The sequence below is a fragment of the Heterocephalus glaber genome, unplaced genomic scaffold, assembly GCF_053883595.1.
Source record: "Heterocephalus glaber isolate CG9 unplaced genomic scaffold, H.glaber_assembly_v1.0 deba00001451, whole genome shotgun sequence".
Classification (NCBI taxonomy): Eukaryota; Metazoa; Chordata; class Mammalia; order Rodentia; family Bathyergidae; genus Heterocephalus; species Heterocephalus glaber.
The window spans coordinates 1,791,966-1,817,576 of record NW_028258301.1 but is presented as its reverse complement, the minus strand read 5'-3'; the positions used below and the strand labels follow the sequence as shown (position 1 = coordinate 1,817,576).

Here is a 25,611-nt window from a genome sequence, read left to right as displayed (position 1 = left end):
GCCTCCAGCTGCTCCCAGAACACAGCTGCCCTCTGGCCAGGCCTCCCTGCTGCAGCCACAGCTCCCTCCGCCTGGACGTCTTCCAGGCAGTCATGTGGCCTCACCCTTCACTGTATTCTGAGGCCTCCCCAGCCACCCATACGACAGAACCTCAACCTGGTGGACAGTACATCTGCCTGCATGCTTTTTGTCTCTCTCCTCACTACGACATGAGCCTCAAGCAGGGTTTTGTTCACTTGTATTCCTAGCCAAGAAGAGGAACTGGTAATGGGGGTGCTTACCATGCACAAACCTGAACCCCAAGAGCTCAAGGGCTTTTCCCACCCCTGCTGTTAGAATAAAGCCCAAAGAGCCACAGAGGCCCTTTCTGACCTGCCCCAAACTTCTTTCCTGGCTCATGCCAGGCTGCCACTTCCACCCCATGCCTCCCTGTACCCCTACCCCACCCAGGGGCTTTTGTTCCTCTGCCCGGGACTCCACTGTCCGCTGTCAGAAGCATTCCCCACCTCTCTCCCCAGACACTCCCCCTTGCTGTGCCACTGGGTGACAGAATGGATGCAGTGACTTAGGTGGTGGACATCCAGCTCATGGGCAGGTGATGGAAAATGGTAGCCGCCCTCCAGTGGAAGCCCAGTCCCCCAGGCTTATCTGACCATCTCATTCCACCAACATCTACTTCCTAGGCTGTGCTCCCCAAGTCTGTGTCAGGCAGATGAGGCTTATCCTGCAGCAGCTGGCAGCTCAGAGGAGGAGGGTCCCTCCTGGCCCCCTGCACACCGACCCCACAAGCCCTCTTGCTGCCAATACAGAACCTTGGTGGTGCTCTTGCTGTTCCCTGCCTCAGAGGTCTTTGCGCTTCCTCCACTCTGCACCTTACACTCTCCAAGACTCAGCTCAGAGGTCCGGTCTTCTTGAAGCCTTCCTTCTCCTGGCTGGCTCTGATTCCCAGGGCTGCCCCTGTACTCCCAGGATCCCCCCCTTCACTGCACTGAGTGTTAGAAGCTGATGGAGGCTGTGGTAGCCAAGAGCTGGGGTGAGGCCCCACAACTCAGGGCATTATAACCCCTCTGAGGAGCGCGGCAGAGCGAGCTGGGTGCACAGCTTGCTCTCACAGAAGACATCCTGCCACCTGGGAGGCCTGCCCCCCTGCTGCTCCTCAGACACCCATGTCTCCCCTTCCCCATGTGGGGTCCAGCTCTCCGTCTTGCTGCACAGGAAGTCTTGGACAGTCACTTTTAGTTCAGAAAGGTTCCTGAGGCTTTGTTCTTGTTTAGAGTGGGAGATGATGAGGAATGGGGCTGTCCCTCAGCGAGCAGGCGTGGTCAGCAGCAGGGCAGACCCACCTCCTCCTGAGGACTGGAACAGCAAGGGAAAAGTAGCGGCTTCTGAGTCTCACAGAACTGTCCTCCTATCCAGGTCCGTCACCAACAGCTATGGGGACTGGGAAAGTGGCATTCTTTCCTAGCCCCTGAGTCCCACCTGTACTTCATCCTCACTGGGTGTGCCATGGAGGAAATGGCAAGTGCTAGACAGTGAGAGCCCCATGAAAGCCTCCTGGAACCCCACCTGCCCCAGGGAACTCTCCTTTCAGCTTGGTCCCCAGGCAACAGCACTGAGGAGGGACTTCCACGAGAAGGTACAGTGGGACTGAGAACAAGGACTAGATGCAGATGACAACTAGGGCCCCTGACATGTGCCAGGGCAGATCAGCTCTAACGGTGCCTGAAATGTTTTGCAGAGAAGGCCTCCACGAGGTTACAGCCAGGCTCACAGGAGAGGGTGCCAGGGTCCATTAGCAATGCCTGCTGTGGGCAAGGATAAAGTCATGGAGATACACATACTGTGTACCAGCTTAGACACTAATGAGCTAGGTAATTCTAAGCCTCTTTCTTGCTTCAGAAGTCTAGGCTATTGCTATGATGAAAATAGCGAATCGTTGCCATTCAACACTTACATGGTAAATATCATCTGTGGTGGGTGAGCACCTATTTTGCTTTATTTTGCCTATGTGGGATATTGTTAATCCCTACACACACACACACACACATGCACACAAACACATGTACACGCACTTGCTACTTCCAGGTATGTCTCCTCATCCTCCTTCTGCAGAACCACTGCTCTCCTACTCTCAGCTCATGAGACGTCTTCCCACCTCTTTGTTTCAGTCATTGACAAAGGACTTAAGCCAGGCCAGTGAGGGTCAACTAGGGGACTGTGTTTAAAACCAAGGGGAAGATGAGTACCAGGGGCAGCCTATTGTCACTGCCTGTCACATAAAGAGAACCTGCTTGCACAAAAACATTTCACAGAAGAGAACACAGTCACTGATGGAAAGATGATGTATTTTGAATTCCTGGATCTAGCCCTACGTGAAGACAGGTTTGCCTAGATTTTTCAGTTACATGAGCCAATGAGCCTTCTGTGTTTCAGACATGCACAGTCCAATACAATAACCACTAGTCTTGTGTGGTTATGTAAAAGTTTAATCAATTGAAATTAACAAAATTTTAAGACATTATATTTCTCAAGTTGCACATTTCAAGTGCTGAATATGCACATGGGCTAGAGGCTACCATATTGGGACAGTCCAAAAACAGTTCATTTCTATCATAGCAGTCAGTTCTACTGCACGACACTTGCCTAGACACGAGAGCCATGTTTCTGCCCCTTGTCACTAAATGTCTCAACCAACACATTATAACTCTAAGGACATAGCTCAGTAGTAGAGTGTGAGCTCAGCACGTACACAGCCCTGGTCCCAACTCCAACACCAAATACACGCACATACAGAAGTAAAGTTTCTAAACTCCCCAAGGCTTTTAGTGCCTTCCATCCCTGACTCCTATGAGAGCCTAAGGTTCTGCTTAAATTCCAGCGGCCACATCTGTATTGCTGGAGGTTGGCTAGGCCATTGGTCTGGGACTCATGGCCAATCTGGGTATGGTCTGGCCTCTCCATGCCCCAACCCACCTTGGACCAGGAGTTCTCCTTGCTGAGCAGGTCAGCGTAGAAGTAGGCCATCTTCCACTGGCCCTTGTAGGTGAAGCACCACATCAACTCCCAGTAGCACATGTGGTGGAACTGCTTCCAGTGCTGCTGAGCCTCACAGCACTCCTCAAACCGACGGATGGCCTGCGGGCACCAGCTGGTCAGCCTGGCCAGTGCCCACTGGGACCCAGCCACCCTCTGTATCCTCTGCAAACTCCCACCCCACAGCAGCCTAGCCTCTAGCAGATGGTGGACTGCCCCATGCAGACCCAAGTGGGGCCAGGGAGCCAGTCCTGGTTCTATCTACACCCCAAGTCTTCAAGGCCTTGGGCCCACTGCTACCCCTCTCTGGGGCTCTAGAGTTTGGGTCACAAAATGAAAAAGTGGGGCACAGCTACACTGGAGGAGGCAAAAGGTAGTGGGGGCAGGGTGTTAATATTACAGTCATGTAACATTGTGCTTCACAGCCAACTCCAAGGCTCCAGTAGTTTCTATGAGGTTCCAAGGGGACATTTGTCCTGCCTGGGCCAGCTGGACACCCCGAGTTCCACACTGCAGTCTGTGGTGGGCCTTGGCTTGGTGCTGGGGTCCCACCAGCACCATGATGCTCCCCATCACCATCCCTTTCCATGACTCCCTCACCACTCTGCTCACCAGGTCTACCTAATCGCCACACCCTAAGCCAGCAGCCTCTCCCAGCTCTGCCTCCCTGGAGCAGGCCGTCACCCAGGACGCCACTGCCCTGCATCTCTGTCAAAGTCCTAGAGCAGTAGTACAACAGCCTTCCTCATCCTCCCAGGCTGCCTCAGTCAGAAGCACCCCGCCCAGCCCTGCTCTCTCACTGGTTCTCTCTAGGGGTCTCCCCTCCCCATCTGCCCTGCCCCTGTAGATGCCTGTCTGTCTGACATCCTGCTGGTCCAGGAGCCCCCATCACTCACTGCGTCAATATTGCCTTTAATGGCCTCAATCCGTCCCGCAAAGAACAGGAAGATGGCGCCCTGCAAGGACACACGTGTGAGTCTGTGTGGGTCCACAGGGCATACGCTGCCCCGCAAAGGGTGGGCTCACCTTGGGGTATCGATTCAGGTAGGGCTTCAACAGCTTCTCTGCCTCCTCGATGTTGACATTCCCAGTCCCTGAGGAGGCGGCAAGGGGATCACCACCAGCTCCTCCCCTCCTCCCGGTAAGCTACTGTCCCTCTGTAAGATGGGGATGATAATTCTTCCTATCTCCAGGGTGACGTGAGGATTAAACAAGATGGTGCAGATTGCACCCTGGCACATCACAGGCTCAGTAACAGGAGCCAGTATCTTCCAATCTGTCCCAAACCCCAGGGACCACATTTCACACCCTCTCCGGGGTGGCCACCACCCTCCCCTCACAGATGAGAGGACTTCGGCTAGAACCCGGACCCACTGAGGAAGGGCACAGTCAGCAGGCCAGGCACCATGACAGTGTTTTGAGGACACTAACCCAGTGCCAGGGGCCTGAGCAGGCCTGCAGTCCATCGCCCCTGGCGCCCACCAGCCCTGAGGACTCCTACCGAGCACGAAGGTGAGGAAGGTGTGGTAGCAGAGCAGCAGCATGACACAGAGCACTGCGCGGAAACTGTGGCCCGTCGCACCCTCCTCCAGCTGCAGCAGCCCGTAGTCCTGGGAGAGAGGACAGCCTGAGGTTCCCAGGGAGAGGCAGGGGCCTGGGAGGTCACTGTGAGGGCCCTGCTGCTACAGCAGGGATGGGAGAGCGCTGGGCTCGGAATCTGCAACCATGGAGGCCAGGGCAGCCGCTCCCAGCCTGTGACCATAGCGAGGGGCTGCGTCTCCGTGCTCAGCTCCTCCCCCTGCTGCCAAACCTGGCTAAGGCTTGGCGAGATCTGCTGCGTGCCCATCGCCTCCACAGCCCCTCTCATGGCTCCCTGTGTGCGCCTGCTGGCCATGGGCCTGGGCAGGAGGAGCAAGGACAAGAGGCAAATATTCCTCCCGCTGGCTCCCACCACGATGGGGCCACGAGGCCTGGCACTCGGGAAGGCTCCTGGGGGAGAACCTCAGAGCCATATTCTGTCCCTGTCTGTCCTCCGTGGCATTCTTGTTCTTTCTAAAGCACAAGCCTGACCCGTCTCATATCTGCCCCAATCCTGCCTTTGAGACGGACTACACTGGAGACCAGGCTGGAGCTGTCATTATTGTTACCTGTCCCACCTTGGTCCTTCCGGGCACCTTCCCTCCCATCACATGGAGACCCCACTGGCCCCCGGGGCCCTCCTGTAGAAAACCAAACTCAAGGAACCTTGGAGCTGCTAGTAGACTACAGATGACAACTGAGATTTTCAGGGCCCAGGGACAGGTGCCCCCAAGGTATTGAGCCTCACATGAGGGGTCTTCCTTTTTAGTCCTCTCTGTCCTTCCGAAGAGGGTTGGGGGAAGCCTGGCCCTGCTCTCCCTTCTCAGAAAGAAGCAACCTTCAGCTGAGCTGTGGTGACCCATCTAGTTCATAAGATTGTGTGGCCCTCCTAATACTTATCTTTATGATTATATTCAAATGCAAACATTATGGACCAGAGCATAGTAACGTTTCTCTTAAATACATTTAAGTAAAAATTACAAGTTGCTTTTGAAAAAAATAATGTATGAATAATAATGATACAGAGGCCCATGAAATGGCAGGTACCAGAAGGGACAGAGCAAGTGGCCATCTGAGCAATGCTCACCTGGCCTATACCAAGCCCCTGGTTTTCCTCAAAGGAGAGAAGTGGAGTGGGAGGCTTGCTGGGGGGTCACAGGGTAAAGAGGATGGGGCTGGAACTGACCCAGGCCCTGACTTCCAGGCCACTGCTCCTTCCAGCACGTGGGTCTCTGCTACCAGGGAGCCCTCCCTGACCTGCTACCTTCAAGGGGGGCTGGTTCACAAGTTCCTGTCTTCAGGAGAGGTTTAAGCTCTCTGCCTCCCCCACTCAAGGTCTGCTGCACAGGAAGGCTCTTGTGTGCATCTCCAGGATGAGGTGGGAACACCAAAAATGGTCGTGGAGGGAAAGACTTGCTTAAAGTCTTGACTGAGGTGTCTAACACCTGTCAGGCCCAGAGAAGGTGACCCCAGGCCCCTTGGGCTGCCCTTCACACTCTCCTTACCCCAGAGCCTCTCTACCCTGTGTGGGCCCAGGCAGGGCTCACAGGCCCATGCAGCTGGAGTGAACACCAAGACCAGCAGGGTCCAGGCTTTGTCCAGGGCCATACACAGGGGGTTGAGCCAGGAGTTGCCAACAGGCGCTGCAGCTCCTCCACACCACCCTGTCCAGCCCAGGGGCTGAGCAGTTTGAAGGGACTAGAAGGCAGGTGCTTACCTTGTTTCCAGAAAACCCCACAAACTCTAGCAGCCGCAGGATCCTCGTAGGCAACATGGACAGTGTCTGCAGAAACAGAGGCAGGTGGGCACATGAGGAGCTCCACAGTGGGGCAGGAAGCTCCCACCCCAAGGGAGAGAGCTGCCACCTCCCCTGACACACACAGGCTTCAGAAGGGTCCCTGGCCACTCTTCTCTGAGCAGCTCCTCCTCCTCCTGTGACTGGGCTCAGGGCTTCCAAGGCCCTGTCCCAGCTCATGCTGTTCCCTCTGCCTGGGGTGCCCTTCCCCACCTAGAGACTCTGCTCACCTCCCTCCCCCAGCTAACCTTCCCCAGCTTTTCCAGAAGAGGGCTTGGCTCTCTGACCCCTGTGGGTCACCAGTTGTTTCCAGGCCTTTTTCTTCTGCCACTGGCAAGTATTTAGCAACTAGCTTTCCAGGGCAGAAAAGGCCTTCATTTTCGGGGTCTGCTGCATTCCAGTGCTGCGATGAGCCCCACCATGGGGGCCTTAGAGCTACCAACCTGATACACAGATGCAGATGATCCCAGGAACCAGCTCCAGCACCCTCCACCCTACCCCAGCTGCAGCGGGTTCCTCTCTGGGACCAGTTGGCAGTGACCATGAGAGAGGCAAGACAGGCAGGGGAGATTACCTGGAGCCTACATGGGCAGCTCCCACTCACCAGGTTGAAGGCTCCCACACCAAGCTTCACTCCTCCTTCGAAGTGCCGGTAACTCTCCCCCTTGTAGTACTGCGACGACTGCATGAGGCTGTCCAGCTCCCTGCAGGAAGCACAAATTCTCATTCTGACCACACTTGGGGAGCCTAAGCCAGAGACCCTGAACTGCAGCAACCCTGGACCTGGTGTGCCCTGCCTTGCTCAACTTCTGGGCATTGATTTGTGTCTGCAACAGACATTTCAGGCTGGAGGATTCCTCGATGGGGAGGAGGAGGGACCGTCCCGTGCAGTGTAGGGTGCTCAGAGCATCCCTGGCAGCTGGATGTCAGTATATCCTTCCTCTCCATGGCTGCACAACCAAAATGTCATCAGGCATTGCCCAGGGTCGGGGTTGGGGGGCGCGACACCCCCTCCCTTGGGTAGTCTTCCCAGAGTTCACTTGGCTGGGATGTGACCCTCTTTCTCCTGGTCACCAGCTGCACTAAGCACAGAGCCCAGCCCAACTGGGCCAGCACAGAGGCTTTAGAGAGGTGCCTGTCTCTTTCCTGAGCTGGAGCATCTCAAGGTCTCCATCAGTGGGCTCAACTGAGGCTTCTCTGTGCAGCCACCAGAAGACACAGGGAGCAGAGCCCCCAGGACAGCCCCCACTGAGTCACTCTGAGGGTGCTAAGAGCCTCGGAGAGGAGAACTCAGGCCTGACCTAGTTGGAATCAAGAAGGCTTCTTGGAGGAGGCGATATTTAAGCTGTGAGGTGACATCTAAGCAGAAACCTGAAGGAGGAGTTCGGGTCAGCCTGGTACAGTGTTCCTGACAGAGAAGAGAAGGCCTTGAGGAGGAACAAGTTCAGGACACCTGGAGAACTGAGGGAAGGCCCGAGGGTCTGAGGCAGAGGGTGGTGGGAGAGCACAAGGAGGACAGGGGAGAGCTCCTGGGACGAGGACCAGAGCAGAAGGAGCCTGGGAGGCGGCAGAGCAGCCTCACCAGGTGTGTGCTTTAGGACTGGAGAGCCCAGAACCCTTGTCTGGTTGTCTTCAGACAGTTCCAGTACAGGTCCCCAAAGTAACACGGTATCCGCACCCTGCACTCTGCTGTACTCCAGCAGTGCCATGTCACACTGAATGGGGGAGATGAATACAAGGTGTCCCAAATAAACTTTTAATAGGAAATTAGTTTTAATGTAAAATTTAGTGGAAGGAAACTGGGCTCAAAGGGCTTTATTTGATTTTGGATTATAGAAATGGGATTATGGAACCACACTGGCTAAAAGTGCTCTGGGCTGGGTCTTCATTCTTTCTTGCATGTAAATGAATCTGACCCTCAGGGAGCTTGTGCATGTGTATGCGTGTGTGTGTATGTGTGTGTGTGCACATGCATGTGTGTATCATCTCCGTCAACCTGAAGGTCAAGGAAGGCTTTGTGGGGAAAGTGGCATTTGGACTGGGCCTTCACGGATGTGTAGGAGTTCTGCTGCTGTCCCTAAAATACTATTCTTGGGTCTATCTCCCTTTCTCCTCAAGGTGAGGCTGTTGGTGTGCAATCTGGGTCTTATTTTTCCCTGGCAGAGGGACAGAGTAGGCACTCAGGAGGCTAAATGAACAGACACAGCTAGAAAACCCCAGGACTATTACTCCAGAAAACTGAGGCCTGGGGCCCCCTGAGCTTAGCAACCAAGGCTTCCACCTCCCAGCCAGTACTCTCCTCCCACGGAGCCTGAGGGGACCAGGTAGCAGGTGCCGTGGCCCCAGCCATCCACACTCCAGCCCCCACTCACTTGTACGTCTGGTAGCTGTTCCGGACCTTGATACCACCCTTGATAAAGCTCACCATGTTCTCATCCTGTGGGAGAGAGAGACGTAAGAGTGTGGCCTGAGGGTGCCACAGGCTGAGGGATCACACAAGGGTCCACCTGCCTATCCCCAGGCAGATCTATGAGGGGCCTGGGGGCAAGGTCAGAGGTTAGGTGATATAGTGTCACTGTAGCCCTGATGCTCTGGTGAGTGAGGCACTGATAGTCCTCAAAATCCCACCACGTGTTCGGGAGACCAGGGTCTTGACTTGGCCAGATACAAGCTCGAATCCCCACTCGTCACTTGCTAATCATGTGACCTTGGGAAATTTGTTGTTCTCCCCCAGGTTTCCCTTTGCAGGCCTCTGAAGTGGAGATTAAATAATAAACATACGAAACCAAACATAGAGATATGTAAAAAGGATATACTTTTACTATAGTGTTTGTTGAATGAATCAAGTATAAAACAGGCTTTGTGACAATGCCTGTTATACAATGTGACCCTTACCAGCTGCCAATAGCAGTGACAAGGCAGAAGCAGCACCGTGGTAACTGGAGGGACACCTGGGCTTGGTGTGAGGCGGGGGCACCAGTCAGGAGGGGTGGGGTTTCTGAGTCTCATCCTCTCCCTGGACCACGAGTAGCTGGTCATGGTTGCTAAGGACCCATCTAGCTTGGCTTCAGGGATCGATGCTCTGAAACTCCTAGCCTCCCTGCACAGGACGGGGCTCCTACCTGCAGGAAGGTCAGTGCTGCTCTCTGTAGCAGGCACTCTGCATAGCAGACCTCGGCGTGGATTTCCTCTGCAAGGAGAAACGGAAGCTCTGCAGCCTCCTGGACTCTCGGCCAGAGGCTCGGGCCCAATCTTCCAGCCCTCACCACCCCAAAAGCAACGGGAACTCGTGTCACCTCTACCCCATCACCCTGTCCCATGTTAGCTCACATTTCTCCTCCAATCTTCGATTTGGCTCCCAGGCCCTCACGCCCAGGGTGTTAGCACAGCCCTGTTCCCTTCCCCAAGCATCACTGCAGGTGTCATGCGCATGGCACCATGAGATGCACAGTCTGCTGCCGGCATCTCCCAGGGCTCTCAGTGTGAGTCAGGCCCTTGCCCTGCACTGAAGGGCAGTGCGCTGCTCATGGCTGGCTATGGCCAATCACAAGCATGGCATAAAGTTGCCATTCGGGTTATAATGAGCCAGACCTTCTTTCTGCTGCTACTTTGAGCTGTCTCATCCCAGTGTGTCACCTTCTCAAACCACAGTCTCCTTTGGGGCACATGAGATCACTAGGACAAGTCAGTCAGCACACCTAACCTCACACTCCATTCCAAGCACTTCCTGGCCCAAAGAGCAAAGCCACAGTCCTGTGACAGCTTTTCCTCTCCTTGGCTTCAGGTTCCTGGCCTGTAATGCTGTCAGGTGGGTGGGTGTCACCTGACCCCAATGCCTTGACTGAGAGCCACTCCTCGAAAGGCCCGAGGCTTAACCCACCTGTGTCCCTGCACTAAGCCAAGGCCCAGCACCCTGGGCGACAACTGGGAGAGTCGCTGCCCCTTCCTGTCTCTCCCTTGGCCTACAGCCAGGCCAGCTGTGCCCCCAAGGGGCACCCCAGAGGCCCACCTTCTGTGAACTGGTCCAGAGTGGGGCGGTGCACCAGGTTGCTGAAGGAATCTGTCACCGAAGACTTCCTCCGGTGCCTGAAGGGGGAAAGGGCCCTCAGGTCATTCAGTGAGGGTGAAGGGGCCCCTCGCCTCTGCCACACATACTACACTCCAGAAGACACCCAGATGGGCAGCACCAGCAGAGAGAACACAGGCTTTGGGGTCAGAAAGAGAAGTTTTGAGATTCTGGCCAAAAAGCCACCTCACCTCCCTGAGCCTCTGCATCCGCATCCTCATTGGTAAATGGGGACACCTGTATCCATCATTGGCTGAGGACCTAAGGCAGCCCCACGGCCAGCCTGCCCCCGTCTGGATGCTGTTCTTGGCAGCCCCCATCTTGTCTTACCTTTGGCTCCCTCTCCTTCCTTTAGTCCACTTCTCTTGTCACCCGGATATTGGTGCCTGCTCACCTGTGCCTGTCTGCTTGGGGTTTCTAGAAAATTCTTCCTCGCTCTGAGGCTCACAGCTCTGCTCTGCCCTGAGGTTGCAGCCTGGCCTCCTGGTGCAGCTTCTAAGCCACACAGGGCCCTCCCACAGGCCTCTCTGGACCCTGGACTCCTGGAAGCTCCCCCAACTCCAAGGCTTCTCAACCCTTTTCCCCTGCTGTTGCCTCTGCCCAGGGTCCCCCTCCTCCTCTCCTCTGCCCTGACCAGTGCCTGGCCACTGCTCACATCCCCGCCCCTGGGCTGGACCCCACAATCCCCCAATTGCATCATGCTGAGATATCACTGCCTACACCTGTGTCCCCCACCAGGTGCCAGCCAGGTCTGATGCTCTCCTGGGTGGCCAGGGCCTGGCCTGTAGCAGGTGTGAACACCTGCCCGTGGGTGAACACTCCCAGAGACTCTTAGTTCATTCATTCAAGCAGAGAATGTGGCACAGCAAGTCCTGAGTCAGGGGCCTTCATGCAGCCCCCAGGAGAACCCACTCATTTTACAGATGAGGTCAGACTCATGATGAAACAGGGCCAGACTTCATCAGCTGGTCCCTAGAAACTGCTCCGTGACCGGCTCAGACAAGACACTGAGGCAGAGCTGATGGTGACAGCATCCAGCACTCAGGGGCACAACATTTAAGACAAAAGGAGCAGCACTAACAGTGGCATTTTAGGTACTGAGATAGGCCAGGGTGACAGCAGGGTGGGCCTCACAGCTCTGACCTCTGACACAGTGACTGTGCTTCCTTCATCATGTTCCCAGCAAGCAGGATGTCCTGGGAGTCAAAGGTCATCATGGCCTGCATCTCGAGGATGGTGGCATACGTCAGCGAGTGGTACATGCTCTCCTTGGTTCTGCGAGAAAGAAAGGACGCTGAAACTACCACTCAGGCTGTAGAGGTGCTGGGGCAGTCAGCCCTGGCCTGGGGGCCCCAGAGCTGCTGCCCCTCCCAGGTCCGCCTGCAAGGGAGGGAGTTGCCCAAGGTCTGACCTTTCACTGCTCCTCAAAAGACCTTGATCAGGTTCTCAGATCCTCTTCTTCCTGCTGAGTGGACCTAAGTGACCTCCTAACCCTGAGCCTCAGCTCCTCCTATCTCTGGGAGGGCTGGCAGCAGAGGTGCCCTGAGCCTAACAAAGGGCCTCTGGGGTCATGACCTAAGGCTGCCCTTCCCACACCTGCCCAAGGCCTGCCTCTCACCTGCCACCACCTCCAACAGGCCCACCTTGCTGTCCCCAAGCCCCACTCCTGAGCTGTCATTCACATCCCCTGCCCCTCCCCACGGTCCAATCATCTGACCTTGTAGTCCCTGCTTGAACCTTACAGGTTCCGAATGATGCCAGCCCCGCCTGCCTCTTCTGCCTTTTTTTTTTTTTTTTTTTTTTTTTTGGTATTGGAGACTGAAACTAGGGCCGATACCCTGTGCTACATTCCCACTTTTAAAAATGTTTTATTTTGAGACAGGGTCTCACTAAGTTTCGAAGTTGCCCAGGCTAGGCTCAATCTTGGAATCCTGCCCCAGCCCCCCAGGGTGCTGGGGTCACCAGCGTGCAACAACACCCAGCTCTTCTCCAGCCTCCTGCTGCCCTGGCCTCCCAGAAGCCCTTCCCGGGCTTCCACACCTCTCCACGAATCCATCAGGCCCCCAGATGAGATCCTTCTCAGGGACCTGTCTGCGACCAGGCACAGCCCACACTGAGCTGACACCAGCGCCGGCTCACTCTCCACAGTCTGTGAGAGCCTCGAGGAAGGAGCTTGGCCTGACTCATCCCTGTTCTCAGCACAAAGCCTGGGCCTCAGGAAGCCGCCTGCTCCTCCCTAGCGCCGGGTTTAAGGGGGGTCTGGTGGGTGCAGGGTGTGCTTACTGGAACACAGGGAGGGGCAGCGCCAGTCCCTGTGTGTTCACAGGGAGTCCCTAAACTGCCTGGGCTTTGGGATTGCTTCTGTGTGGGGTGACGATGCTGGAGAGACCTTGGGAGGGAGCAGCTTCCCGAACAGTAGGTGCTGGGCAGTTTCGATCCCTTCCCCATGAGGCCTTCTCAATTATTTACAAAACTTCTCAGTGCCAGACTTCAGCTGGGAACTTGAAAGAGAGGTGACTAAGATTTATAGAGGGTTTTATGTGAGAGACCATGTGACTTTAACCGGCTTCCTTCTTGATCATAAAACACCTGTGACTGAGTTGCCTTTTGCTTCTGGGTGGCCCTCAGTGGTGGGCATCCGAGAGTCACAGGTTTCTGAAGGGAGAAAAGGCTGACAGACTCCTGGCCTGCCCTGCCAGCTCTCAGGACACCCCTAGGCCTGCTCCAGAAAAGCTTCCCTCCCGCTGAGGGCAGCAGCTGCCTGCAGGGGCCAGGGGCTGACCTTGGACTCAGAGTCCCTCAGCCCTCAGACACAGGCCGGAAGTTCAGCTTCGCTGGACACCAGCTGTGTGACCTCAATAAGTCTCACAGCCTCTCTAAGCCTCAAGTTTATCTTCTATCAAATGAATACAGTGACCCTCCTGTCCCAGGACTTTCTGAGTGGTTTAAGACCCCCATGCCAGCAGCCACATCACCACACTCAGTAAATGCGAATTCTTCCACACCTTGCCAAAGTCAAGAGTCAGTCCCAGCAGAAAACCCTTCTCTGTGAGGAGGGGTTCCCTGGCAGCACAGAACCCACTTCCACGAGCCTCCTCAAGCCCTCCCTCAGGTCTAACTCTCAAGTCCTCAGCCTCTCTTCATCTCCCTCTGCTCCACCTGCTGAGCCGGGGCTGGGACTGGGCCCAGGAAGAGGGATGGCCCCACCCAGGCAGCTGGCAGACAAAGTAGAATTTCTAGTCTGATCCCAAGGCCCAGCAGGAATGCAGGCCCCTCCCCAGCCTCTCACCCGGAAGCCTCCCAACTGCTCTGGACTGGAAGATGGGGTTCCGGGATGACAACCTCCCAGCCTCAAGCATGCCGTGTTTAGCATGTATCCCACAGATGGCCTCGGACCCCTCACCCTTGAGCTGAATCCACCTCTGTGACCTTATGTGCACTAGGATCTCACCTTCTGGGACCCAGACCAGCTGTCAGGATAGGGAGGATGCTGGAAGAGCCAGCAACAGAGCAGGGTGTGGGTCTGATACCCAGCGGCCCACCTGCAGGTAGCCACAAGCCTTTCCTTCCTGGGTTAGTACCCAAGGTTCAGGCCTCATCAGAGCCTCGTCAGTCATCCTGCCCTGCCCTGCCCTTGTCCCCACTAGCCGGGCCTCCTCACTCTTACCCAACTTCCACCGCTGCTTCCTGGGCCCCACGCCAGTCTTGACCTAGGGTCTCCAACTCCTGATACCAGCCTATGGCCTGCTAGGAATTGTGCCACACAGCAGGCAAGCGGAGGGCAAGGGAGTGAGGCTTCATCAGTATTTATAGCTGCTCCTCATTGCTCGCATCACCACTTGAGCTCCACCTCCCATCAGATCTGCCAGGCCAGGAATCTAGGTTTTGAAGGATCCAGGTTATGCCTCAATTCTCCCACCTCACCAGGCTGAGGGGCTCCATTCCTCAAATACACTAGACCCTCATGCACTGCCAGACTGTGAGGCCTGTTCCATCTGCCTGGAAACACCCTCTCCATCGAGCTGACTTCTCATCCAGCCCTCCAGGAAGCCCTCCAGGGTGAGCTTCCTAGGTGTGTGATCTGTGCAGCTGCTCAGAGCCCCATGCTTGGTTTAATTCTCTGCTGTCACTGCCTTGACATTCTTAATAATTTGAGAGCAAAGAATGTGAGCATTTTCATTTCACACTATACTCGGGAATTTATGTGGCCAGTCCTAAAGCCTTCCCAGCCCACCTCTTACCCCATATGAGTTGGGGTCCCTGTGGAGCTCTTGGTACCACTTACTGCTGGTTTCACTATTTCCCCACTGGGTCCAAGAACAGCCCCATCTTGCTCAGTCCTGGGCCACAGCACCCAGCACACTGCCAGCCGGGACACTCATGAGGCATTGCTGAAGGCACCAGTGAAGATGTCAGCCACCCTCCCAGCCGCTGCCTCCCTCTCTGCCTCATCACTCTCTGTGCTCCTCTTCCCACTTCCAGCCTGGCCCCTCTCCTGACCCTCACCTCACTGTGGCTTCCTCATAGCAGCCAGTCTTGTGAAAATAATCAGTTCTAAGCATCCAACCTTCTGCTGCACCCAGCTAGGAAGCCCAGCCCAGGGGCCACATGAATGCCACTTCCTCTACGCTGCCCCCAAGCACAGACAGGCCCACCCTGAGCATCACGGTGCTCAGAAACACCCCACCCTCTCCCTGTCATCCCTCAACACCCGTGGCCTCTCACTCTCACCAAGTGACCTTGCTTCTTCTCTTAAAGAAATTCCAGGACATCCATGTGTACGTGCCCTGGCCTTCCTGCACCATACACACACACACACACACACACACACACACACACACACACACGTAGGTCTGCACTCTCTTATCTACCTGCCTCACTCCTCCAAGGTGAAGAGGCAGCATGAGGTCTCCCCATGCATGGTGACCTAGCGCCTAGCACCTCCACCCCAAGGAGCACCAGGAGAGGACAGCTGTCCAAGAAGGGCTCAAGGGCTGGGTGGGCCTGGGTTGGAATCCCAGTGCTACTGTGTTTGAGCCATGATCATTTACTTAACAAGAAAATTAAGAGTAGCCTCCCTGCTCCGGAGACAGTGTCTAGAGACAGACACAGTGGTAAGGACCATAAACTAGCACGGACAGCATCACTCGAAGAACTGACCATCTGGAAAGCAAACACAGCTGCAGGGAAGGGCACTGGGCGAGCCTAGTTCCCTCCTACAGCACAGAATCAGACAGTTCATTAAGACAGTGTGTGAACAATGAGGAAGACTGAATCACATTGGACCTCTACCTTTTGCAGGGGAGGGGAGGGGTACTTGGGACCTAGTGCTTGCAAGGCAGGCAGTGGAACCACTGAGCTAAATCCCCGGCCCTGGACCTCCCACTTTTTAAAAACTTCAATAGCTATGAATAGGGTTGGGGGGCTCTTTTGTTTGTTTGTTTTTAAGCAGGAATTATTTCTTGTACACCAGTGGTACTCAGTGGAGGTAGCCTCCTGGAAAGACTGGTGCCTCCTCCAGGGTGAGGGTTTCCTCTTCTTCAGAGTATCCCAGTGGGGTGAGGGATCGAGGGAGGAAGCTACAGGGGAAAAGTTCTCTTTAACTGCCAGTAGTAGGTATGGCCTGAGAGCCAGGGTACACCATGCCATCTGCTTTTATTGTTTAGTTTTGTTTTGTTTTTCCTGTGCTCTGACCCCCTTCTGCAGCCCTGAGTCTGCAGGACAGTCTAGAATTAGACCAAGGTGTGCCCTGGTTTTTGCTGGGCCTGGGATGAGGAGAGAGGTCAGTGCTCGGAGTGTGGCAGGGCAGGCCTGGGGGAGCCAATTTCCAGTACCAGAGGTGACCGTGGTCTGGGGTCCAGGGACAGAAAATAACCAGGCAAGAAGTTGGGGCCCAGAGCCTTTGAAAACCAGCAGAAGGGAACTGGGACATTCAGTGATAGAGCAGGACAAGGCCATACTTGTGTTGCTCACCCAGGCCCCATCAGAGGGTGGGTGTGAGGTGTGCGACTGCTACCAGAGGACTCATTCTGATTGTCACACCCTGGATCTCCCACCACGATGGGTCAGGCAAGTCTAAAGGAAGTACACAGGTCAGCCTGGGGGATGAGTAGAAACGGCTGTCCTCACCTGGGCATTTGCTTTCCTGTTTCTTGGAGAAACCAGGCATAGCAGAAGACAGCCTGGGGTTGAAACGAGGGCAACAAGAGAAAGGAGGCAACAGTCCCCTTTCAGACAGTGCTGAGACCACCCTACATGCTGATAACTGGCATCCAGCTCCTCTCTGCTGGATCATCCAAAAGCCAATCCCACCAGTCACAAGGTTGCTCGGCACACTTTCCAGCTGGCCTTTGAGTGAACTCTTATTTATTTATTTATTTTGGTGAAAGGGTCTTAGTAAATTGAGTGAATTCCTAATTGTGACCAGATAACCAGCCAGGAATCATTAAGTATTGGAGGAAAGCCCCTACAAGAAGAAGATTCTCACCATTACATAGAACTCAGGGAGCTGGAGAAAGCCAAGATCACGTGAGAGAAAAAATAAAGCATTTTTAAAAGAATAATATTCTGTGAGGATGACAACAGGAAATACCTGCTAGAGTGCTTACTATGACAGGCTCTGTGTGAAAGGCTTCTATATTCCAATAACAGCTATAAAGAAGTCAGGGCATCCATAAATCAAGAATAAGGTGATTTGGGGGGAAAAAACATCCAGAGAGTAACAACAAAGAGCATTAGGGAGTTAATCATATAATTACAGATTTAAAGAAAAGCCAAAAAGGACTTAATGATAAGGTTGAGGGCATTTCACAAATATAGGAAAAATAGATAAAGGAGCGGGGAGGCAAAAGCCTTAGAAGAGGATTGAACCAGAAAGTCCAACACCCAATATTTAAAAAGAGAAAGATCCTAAAACTGAAAGAATCTCCAACAAAAATACAGAAGAAAGGCCAGGGATTTAGCTCAGTGGTTTCACTGCCGCACAAGTGCAAGGACCTGAATTCGATCCCTGGTACCAAAAAAAAAAAATTCAGAAGAAAAAAGACCTTCATTTCAGCACATCACTGTGAAATCCCAGATCTGCAGGAATAAAAGAGAAGATCCTAAACATTTCTAGAGAAAGGAAAAGATTACAGTAAGGAGAATTGGGACTCAGAGTGCAGTGGATGCTAGAAGGCAGGGGAACCATGCTTTCAAACTTCTGATAGAAAAAAATGTATGTGCAAGTATGTTCGTGTTCCATGTCTGGGAAGTTTCTAGCACATATGCTCTGGTGAAATGAGGAGACAGGAGAGAAAGGAGACAGAAGAGAGGCGGAGAGGCCCAGGGGCAGCTGGGAGGTGGCCAGGAGTCACATCTGTCCTCCAGAGGAGGGGTTTCCACCCAGGAAAAGCAGGGGCAGAGAGCTTACTTGGCGTGTTTGAACATCTAGGGGAAAACTCGTAATAGGATCATCTGGTGGAGAGATTATAAAGATTAAGGATAAACATAGAGCAAATTAGGCAAAAGAAAAGACAAGAGTATTAACTCCAGAAAGGAAACATCGTCTAATATACAACTAGTTTCTGCAATAAGCAATAATTACACAGTTTAATAAAGCAAACATTCATTAATGATTTAGTCAAATACTGTGACATAATAATAAGAGGAAGGTGAGGAAGGCAGGTGGGGCGGGGATGTAAGGAAGCTAAATTGTCTGCTAAAAGATGATATTTAAATGTGGTAGTAAAAAAGGGTGAATTTTAGAGTGTGTGGATTATACTTCAGTTTTAAAAACTAATAAAAAAGGGTAAGAAAAAACAGTACATTATCTAGAAATATGGCACTAACAATGGGGGGAAATGGCTACCGGAGTCCCTGTTATTCCCCTAATGCTCAGTGAAAGTCCACAGCTCAAGCCTTAGTGCTTTGGGGAAAACTGAGCCAAGGGCTGTGTTATAGCCGACAGTAAGAAACCTCAGGTGGATTCAGCAGGAACAAGGAATCAGCGTGGAAGTCACAGTGACCTTGGAAAGGGCCTGGCTACTCACAGGCTGTGGGATGGGGAGTCTGAGCTATTTTATGGGACTGTTCCGGGGGTCACAGTGACCCCAAAAGCTGAAGGTATTGAGTTACAGGCTTCCTCTGCTTCTCCATGACCCAACCAGGCCCCATCCATCCCTGTGTGAGCCACAGTCTATGCACACTCACCTGCCTCCTCCCCCACCGGCTCACGCTCACCTGGGCTTGAGGTAGCTGAGGGCTTCTGAGAACTGGTTGGTAAGGAAGAGGTCCAGGGCGATCATGCATTGGTCCAGGGCCTCATGAAGGCTGGTCACAGGAGTCCTGAGGGAGAGACGAAGGCCTGACCTTGGAGCCTTCAGCCCCTCCTGGCAGCACAGAGCCTCACAGGCCTGCTCCACCTACTTGCTTGGCCTGGGATGGCTTTTGAGTCCTCCCCTAGGGTGCTCATGCTGAGCTGGGATGCAGGGACAATTTGGACCCACTGCTCCGTGTCCCCAAGGGTGGGAGGAGGGGCAGATAAAGGTATCACCTGAGATCTGATGGAGGGCTCGGAAGGGTCTAAGGATGGGAGCAGGGAGGCCTCTTTCCCTTCACAAGAGTAAAAGGAGTCCTTGTGGCCCTTCTGACCAATTGGGCTTGGAGTCTCCCCAGGGGGCACAGCCCACCCACTGGTCCACTCCCTCTCTCATCCCTCTCTCTGTCCTTCTTCTCCAGACTCCTCCACCCCAGGCCTGCACTCTAGAATCCCAAACACTGTCACAATGGGCAGTGAGGGGCAGCCCAGGGCCTTCCACACTCGAGTCACCTTCCGGGGGACACCACCAGTATACTCAGCACCTTTCTGGCCTTTAAATTTCTCTACAGCTCTATCATCCTCTGACATTTTTCACTTGTTTGGGGGTTTATTATCTGTCTCCCGCTAATACATAAGCTCCCAAAAGGCGGGAATCTGTTCTGATCACCATTGTATGCCCAGCACCTAGTATCTGGTTCAAAGTAGGCTTTTAATAAATATATGAGGTGAATGAATGAAACTTAAGGCTGGAAAAACAAATCCCTGAATCTGTTAGGCCTCAGTTTCCCATCTGAAAAATGAGAGATGAAATGAAGACCGCATAGCTGTCCATGGATGGTCTCGAGAATGGTTTTCCTCACAGATATCTCTGGAGTGAAACACGGTTCCAGAGGGGAACTTGAAGATCTCACTGAAGGAAATTCTGTTTCCCAAAAGCTAAGAGGAAATCCCTTTTCCACCAAGGAAACTACGGAGACCTAGAGACCCAGCTCTAATGTCTCCTCCTCTGTGACGCATCCAAGGTGAACCTGTGTCTGAGCTCTTAGTCTCCCGAATCTGCTGTCTCTCAGTGTCACCATTTTAATAAATGACACCTCTCTAGCTCTTGAGCCAGAAATCTGACAGTCATCTTGGATACAAGCCTCTTCCTGCCCTCCCTCATATCCTCCCTCACTAAACCCTATCAATCCTACTTCCTGCATTGCTCCCCCTCTCAAAGTTCCCCACCTCCATGGCCTGGGGCTCACCAGGAAGAGGGAAGACTCTCCTTCCACTTCCACCACCTCCAGCCCCTCTCTCTTCTCTGTAGACCTTTTAATTCCAAGTCTTTTGTCTTTTAACTTGTTCTTTACCATCTCTTTGGCTGTTAGGTTCCAGTACTTTCTTTAGTGGTTTCATTTCACTAATGCCCTCACTGTGTCTGATCTGTTATTTCCTCTCTCTCAGTTCTTCGTGTTGACAATAACATTTTTTATTTCCACAGATTCCACCTCATTCTTGTTCAAATCTGTTTGGCTATTTTAGGCAGAAATTTTCCCCCCTGTTTATTGTATCAAATTCTTCAGCTTCTTTATACATCTTTTTTTAAATGTGATTTCCTGGGAAGTTAGATTTGTTATATTTTCTTTATAGCTCTTTAACTCATAACTTTAGCTCATATTTGTGGCATTTCAGACTCTTACAGAAACTAACTCTGCTATTTGTTGTTTCTGATGTCTGTCACTACAGTGGCTTACTTCCTGTGTTTTTGTGATTTTATCATGAACTCATGTTGGATCAATCCCAAAGGGACCTTGGGATGAGAATCCATTGCTCTAGAAACAACATTCATTTCCTTTGGCCAGGCTCCTGGGGCCACTGCCACCCTGAGACCACATAAGTCACTTCTTTAGTTTTTGTATTCTAAGAATACAAAGGTGGTGTGCATCCAATTCCAGCACTTATGTGAAGGCAGACCAATATTTATAATTTCTAGGGGGCCTTTTTTCCCCACCAGAACTCTTATCTCCTTTTGCTGGTGGATGGATGTTTTTTCCTGGCTAATCTTATTCACTGAGGCTGGGGACCCTTCACGGGTCCCACATTTATATGGCAGCTAAGTGCCAACACCTCACACCTCACAGTGCAGGCCCAAGACCTTGTCTCCCTTGGCCTGAGTGGCCGCAGGGCACAGAGCTCTAGGTTTCTGAACCCGTAAGTACCTAAGGATTTGTGGCTTCATCTTCCCAGCCTCATTTCCTGTCTCTCCTTGCTCCTGACTTGAGAGGCTCTCTCAGTTCTAGAGCTCAGGGATATACCTCAAAGGATGCTTGCTGAAACCCATCCAGACTCCAGGGAGAATATTGAAAGTTTTATTCTCTTTAACTTGTGCCTCTCTTAAGAGCTAAAAATATCATTTTAAAGCCCAGATCTGACTATATCACTCCTGAACTTCAAATCCTTCACTGGGTTCCCAGTCCTCAAGGGACAAAGACCCAGTTCCTTTCCATACTCTAAAAGGGCTCACCGGAAGCTGCCCCGGGCCTCTCCTCAAGAGGCCAGGATATGTCTGTCTCCTTCTGTGGCCAGGACCCAGCCTAGTGGCTGGTATTCAACCCGTTCATTTCTGTTGAAGGAATCAACAAGGAGGCACTGAGCACCTATTGCCTTGGGTGTCCAGTGCCTTCTGCCCCCCATTTCTGCACACACACACACACACACACACACACAGCCCCACCACCACCACCACCACCACCACCAAGAGGTTCTGCCAGCTTGGTCTACCTAGAGAGAAAGATGCAGAGATGTGCATTTGCTCCCCTGGCAGGCCCAACAGCTCTGGCTTAACCGGAGCAAGGGGTGCCCTCCCCAGACTCGGGGCCAGTCACAGGCCTGACTTCCTCCCCTCTTTCCCTCTAAGATCAGGCTCTGGGTCAAGCTTGGAGCTATGCTCTGGAGATACAAGATGGACCCAAATATGCTATATAACATTAATGAAGGAGAAGAAGTAAAAATACATACACCATAATGCTGTAAAAAATATGCGGGTGGGAGGTAACAAGTAGAAACAAAAACTGTACTAGAATAATGGTGACTTTAAAAATATATTATTTTCTTCCCACCCCCAAAAAAGGCCCAGACCTAGGCTTGCCCTTGAGGAGCTACAGATGATGCAGGCAGAGGCAGCGACAGCGCCTGTGATTCTGGGAAGCACCTCGGCCCCCACCCCAGCCCGGGGCACCGAAGCAGCTGAAGAGAAAGATGGCACTGACTTACAGACAAGATGGGAAAAGACATTCAAGAAGAGGAAACAGGGTGCGCAGAGGGCAGTCTGGAAGGGCTTGAAGACAGGCCTGCTAAATGCAGAGGTGAGGTGGGGGCTGGCTGGGGACTCTGGGAGGGTAGGGACATTGGCCTCACTTGACTTAATAATAGCATTAACAACTACCCCTTGGTGGCAAGAGAATATCACTCAAGTTTTATCTAAATTGGGTGACTGCATTATCTCCTTCAATTCTTCTACCAGAGGGAGCTCTTAACTCCATTTGACAGATAACAGAGCAAAGTGTAATGGAAGGAGTCCAGCTTCTCCCAGGAACTGGGGAGAAGACACACGCTTTCTGCACAGGCCATAGCACCAAACCTTTCTCCTGCCCAGGCTGCCAGGTGCCCTCTTCTCCATAGGCCATCCCTCTGTCTTTAAGGCCTTTCTGCTCCAGGGCACCTTACTGGGCCTGAGTGACATGTATTCTTGTGTCATGGTGGCCTTTTCACTATGCCTAATGGACGCAGGCTGGGGTGAGGATAGTGGGTCAGGGGAGGTGCTGGGCTGGATGGAGAATGGAGCAGGGCTGATGGACTCACCTACTCAGATCCCACCCAAGGGAGTGGAGGGGGTCAGGCAGCCTGGAGCCACCCCAGTCTCCCTTTGGCTCTGATCTTAGTGTCTTTTAGTGGAGTGGGGAGAGAAGTAGCTGGGAGACCCAGTCCCAGCTCACTACCCCAACTTCAGTCAACATGAGGCGGTCCTGGGGCAGTCACCCAGGGAGCAGACTGGAGCCAGAGCTGACTATTAAACCTGCTTCACCATGGCGGGGGTGGAGGGGTGATGGTAGCTCAAAGTGAAGCAACATATCCAAGGGAACCTGTTGCTTCTAAAGTGACCTTTTAAACTGCAAATATGACTAAGACTCTCTTTCTGAAGAGTCCTCCTTACCTGCACATAAAGTGAGTACCCTATGGCTTGACCTAACGCAACGTGGTGTTCAAGAGTTCTCAAGGACAACCTTGAACTCAAACTATAGCTCAGCAATTACTTGCTGGAAAACTAAGAAAGTTCTTTAACCTCCATGAGCCTCAGTTCCTTTATCAATGAAATGGAGCTGATAGTCCCAACCTCCCAGAGTGCTTGTGAAGAATGCCTGAGACCATGTAAAGAACAACAGGAAGTATTCAGAAATGTTAATGAGTGCAGTTTCTCTTTAACATTGTGTATTGCCATCATTTCTTTCATTGAGCAGCTCTGATCTTACAGTGTAACTAAATAACTTTAAAAGGCTGAGTGCATAGCCCATAAGCTGGCAATTCCACTACTACAGGAATACTAGTGTTTGAAAAGTAAGACATGGGAACCATCTCAAAGTCCAACAAGAAGGGTAAATAAATAAACAGGAGTCTTTACACAGGGTGGTGTGGCTTATGTCAGGGCAAGGGGGCCAGCGCTTCGAGGTCAAGAAAGCTAAATCTCAGAAACCTGACTTTGAGTAAGAAAAAGTCAGCCACAGAATGACACATGCTGTATGGCTCCCTCTGTTCATAAAGTAAGAACAAGCTATTCAGTTTTGAGATTTTCACATACTCAGCATAAGAATGAAAACAGGGAACTGTTAAAACCAAAATTCAGGATGGCAATTATCTCTGGAGAGGGGAGGGGTTTTCCACAGGGGTTTCCATGGTCTCTACCATGGTGTATTTCTTAAAAAGAAGAATATGAAATAAATGGAGCACAGGGTTAGTATCTGACAGAGCTGGGTGGTGAGAACATGGGAGTTTTATTATTTTCTATAGTGTTCTGAAGGCTTAAAAATATTTCGTAATTTTTAAAGGTCTGAGGCCGGTTTGTTCACCCCTCACCATCCTGCCCAGCACTGGGCCCACAGCAAGTCTGGCTGAGGATTTAAGCGAGAGTAAGGTCAGTGATGAAGGTGTGGATGGTCCGGCTTTAGTCCTCCGCTGATCAGACCCACAGGATGGCAGTGACTGAGGGCAGGGCCAGATGGACTTTTGTGGACTCGAAGGTATTGCAGGGAGACAAGTGTGCTTCAGCCTGCAGACGGCCTCCAGCTGGAGGCCCTAAAGAGGCCAGAGGAGCCTGGGGTAGTAGAGGGGCCTCAGGCACAGATGTGGGTGCATAAGGAACAGGGATGAACGTGCCCTCAGCCCTGAAGTCTAGCATTCTTTTGGGAGAATCTTGCTCCCTGTTTGCCTTCTCTCCTGGAAACCGCTTTTCTAGACCCACGTGGTGCTCAGTCAGAGTTAGGGGGAAAAGGACCTAGCCGAGCTCCAGGTTTGCAAGGGCCCACAGCAGGAAGGGAGCGGCCAGCCCAGCCTCCCTATATTTTCCAAAGGAGGGACCAGAAGCCTAGGGAGGCTAAAAGACTTAGACCAACTCATACAACAAAAATGATCAAGGGAAAACTTACCAGGCAACCCTCTCCCAGGCCAAGGTGCTCCCAGCCACCCCACTTCCAACCCTTGAGGCCCAGCCGCACAGACACTGTGGCAGCTACCGGATGTCAGGTGGCACCAGGCTCCTCACCTCCCTGCTCATCTGTCCAGCCTCAGGCCCTTGGCAAATATTGTCACTGGTGGTGAGGCTCCAGGCAGGACAGGCACTCCTCCCAGCTCACCTGGGCCGGATCTACGCCCAGCAGCCTCCTGGCCCCAGGCCGCCCAGCAGCCTCCTGGCCTCAGGGCTCCCAGCAGTTGGCCCTACCAAACGGTTCCCAGGAAAGGAGAGTTGCTGCTGGTGTGCAAGTGGTCAGCAGCTGTCACCTTCTCCAGGGCAGTGCGGGGTTGCACGGGATTCCTCAGTGGGTTGGGCGTCGGGTGGGCAGGAGAGCCATGCTAACAGTGACAATGCCCACCTTTTACAACCCCAGTTTCTGCTGCACCCAATGGGCCCTGTTACACCTTCATGTCTCCCAAGGAGCCCAGGAGACGATGTGGGTGGGGCCTCTGACGGGAGACAGAACTGGGTTCAAATCCTAGCCCCAACTCTTACCTCCCAGATGACAGAAGACAAGTCACTTAAGAGTTATGCCTCAGTTTCCTCATCTGTAAGGGAGGTGATTCAAACAACAGGGCTTCCCCACAGGTATAAACACTACAAGGCAGGAGAGGAAGGCTGCTCTGCCCAAGGCGGTGGCTACAGCTTGCAGACAAAGTTTGGGCCCGGAGGGGAGTGAAGACCTGGGGTCGCCTCGGCGGTTTCCCAGGCCCAGCAGGCCTCTGGCACCCGGCACCCGAGTCCGGAGCCCGAGACGCAGTGCGGGCCGCGGGGAGCCCGGCACCGCCCCAGCCCCCGCCGCCGCCCGGCGCGCACTTACCCCGCGGGCAGGGAGCCCGGTGCGCCCGCTGTGGTCATCGCCGAGGGCGCGGGCGGCGCTGCCCCCGCCGGACGCCAGGCGCGGCCCAGGTGCTGTCGCCGGATCCCGAGCCCGGCGCTGTGCGGCCGAGCCGCGGACGCGGCGGCCGGGGAGGGGCGCGCCGGGGGCGGGGAAGGCGGCGGGGCCGGGCTGGGCCTCGGTCTCCCCGGCCTCGCAGTGGGGCCATGGCCGTCCCCGGCCGCCCACCCCTGCG

The 25,611-nt window shown here is 53.3% G+C and overlaps 1 protein-coding gene across 10 annotated transcripts in view; it reads right to left on the bottom strand.

Annotated features, from left to right (window-relative positions):
- Ttc39a (tetratricopeptide repeat domain 39A) overlaps nt 1–25,611 on the bottom strand; it is a 42,352-nt gene that overhangs the window by 7,785 nt on the left and 8,956 nt on the right. For 2 of the 10 annotated variants that reach the window (XM_004869265.4, XM_087214742.1), the window contains exons 2-12: nt 18,693–18,797; nt 11,616–11,747; nt 10,416–10,492; nt 9,529–9,596; nt 8,779–8,843; nt 7,011–7,110; nt 6,329–6,394; nt 4,535–4,643; nt 4,060–4,127; nt 3,930–3,989; nt 2,974–3,135 (exon numbers count right to left, since the gene is read on the bottom strand). In XM_004869265.4, the coding sequence (XP_004869322.1) occupies nt 2,974–3,135; nt 3,930–3,989; nt 4,060–4,127; nt 4,535–4,643; nt 6,329–6,394; nt 7,011–7,110; nt 8,779–8,843; nt 9,529–9,596; nt 10,416–10,492; nt 11,616–11,747; nt 18,693–18,797 (1,012 nt within the window). Of the gene's footprint in view, nt 1–2,973; nt 3,136–3,929; nt 3,990–4,059; nt 4,128–4,534; nt 4,644–6,328; nt 6,395–7,010; nt 7,111–8,778; nt 8,844–9,528; nt 9,597–10,415; nt 10,493–11,615; nt 11,748–11,883; nt 11,938–14,139; nt 15,117–18,692; nt 18,798–19,005; nt 19,543–21,277; nt 21,377–24,568; nt 24,997–25,358; nt 25,515–25,611 lie in introns of those variants that run through there. The other 8 variants (XM_004869268.4, XM_087214741.1, XM_004869266.4 and 5 more) reach the window with 8 other exon arrangements.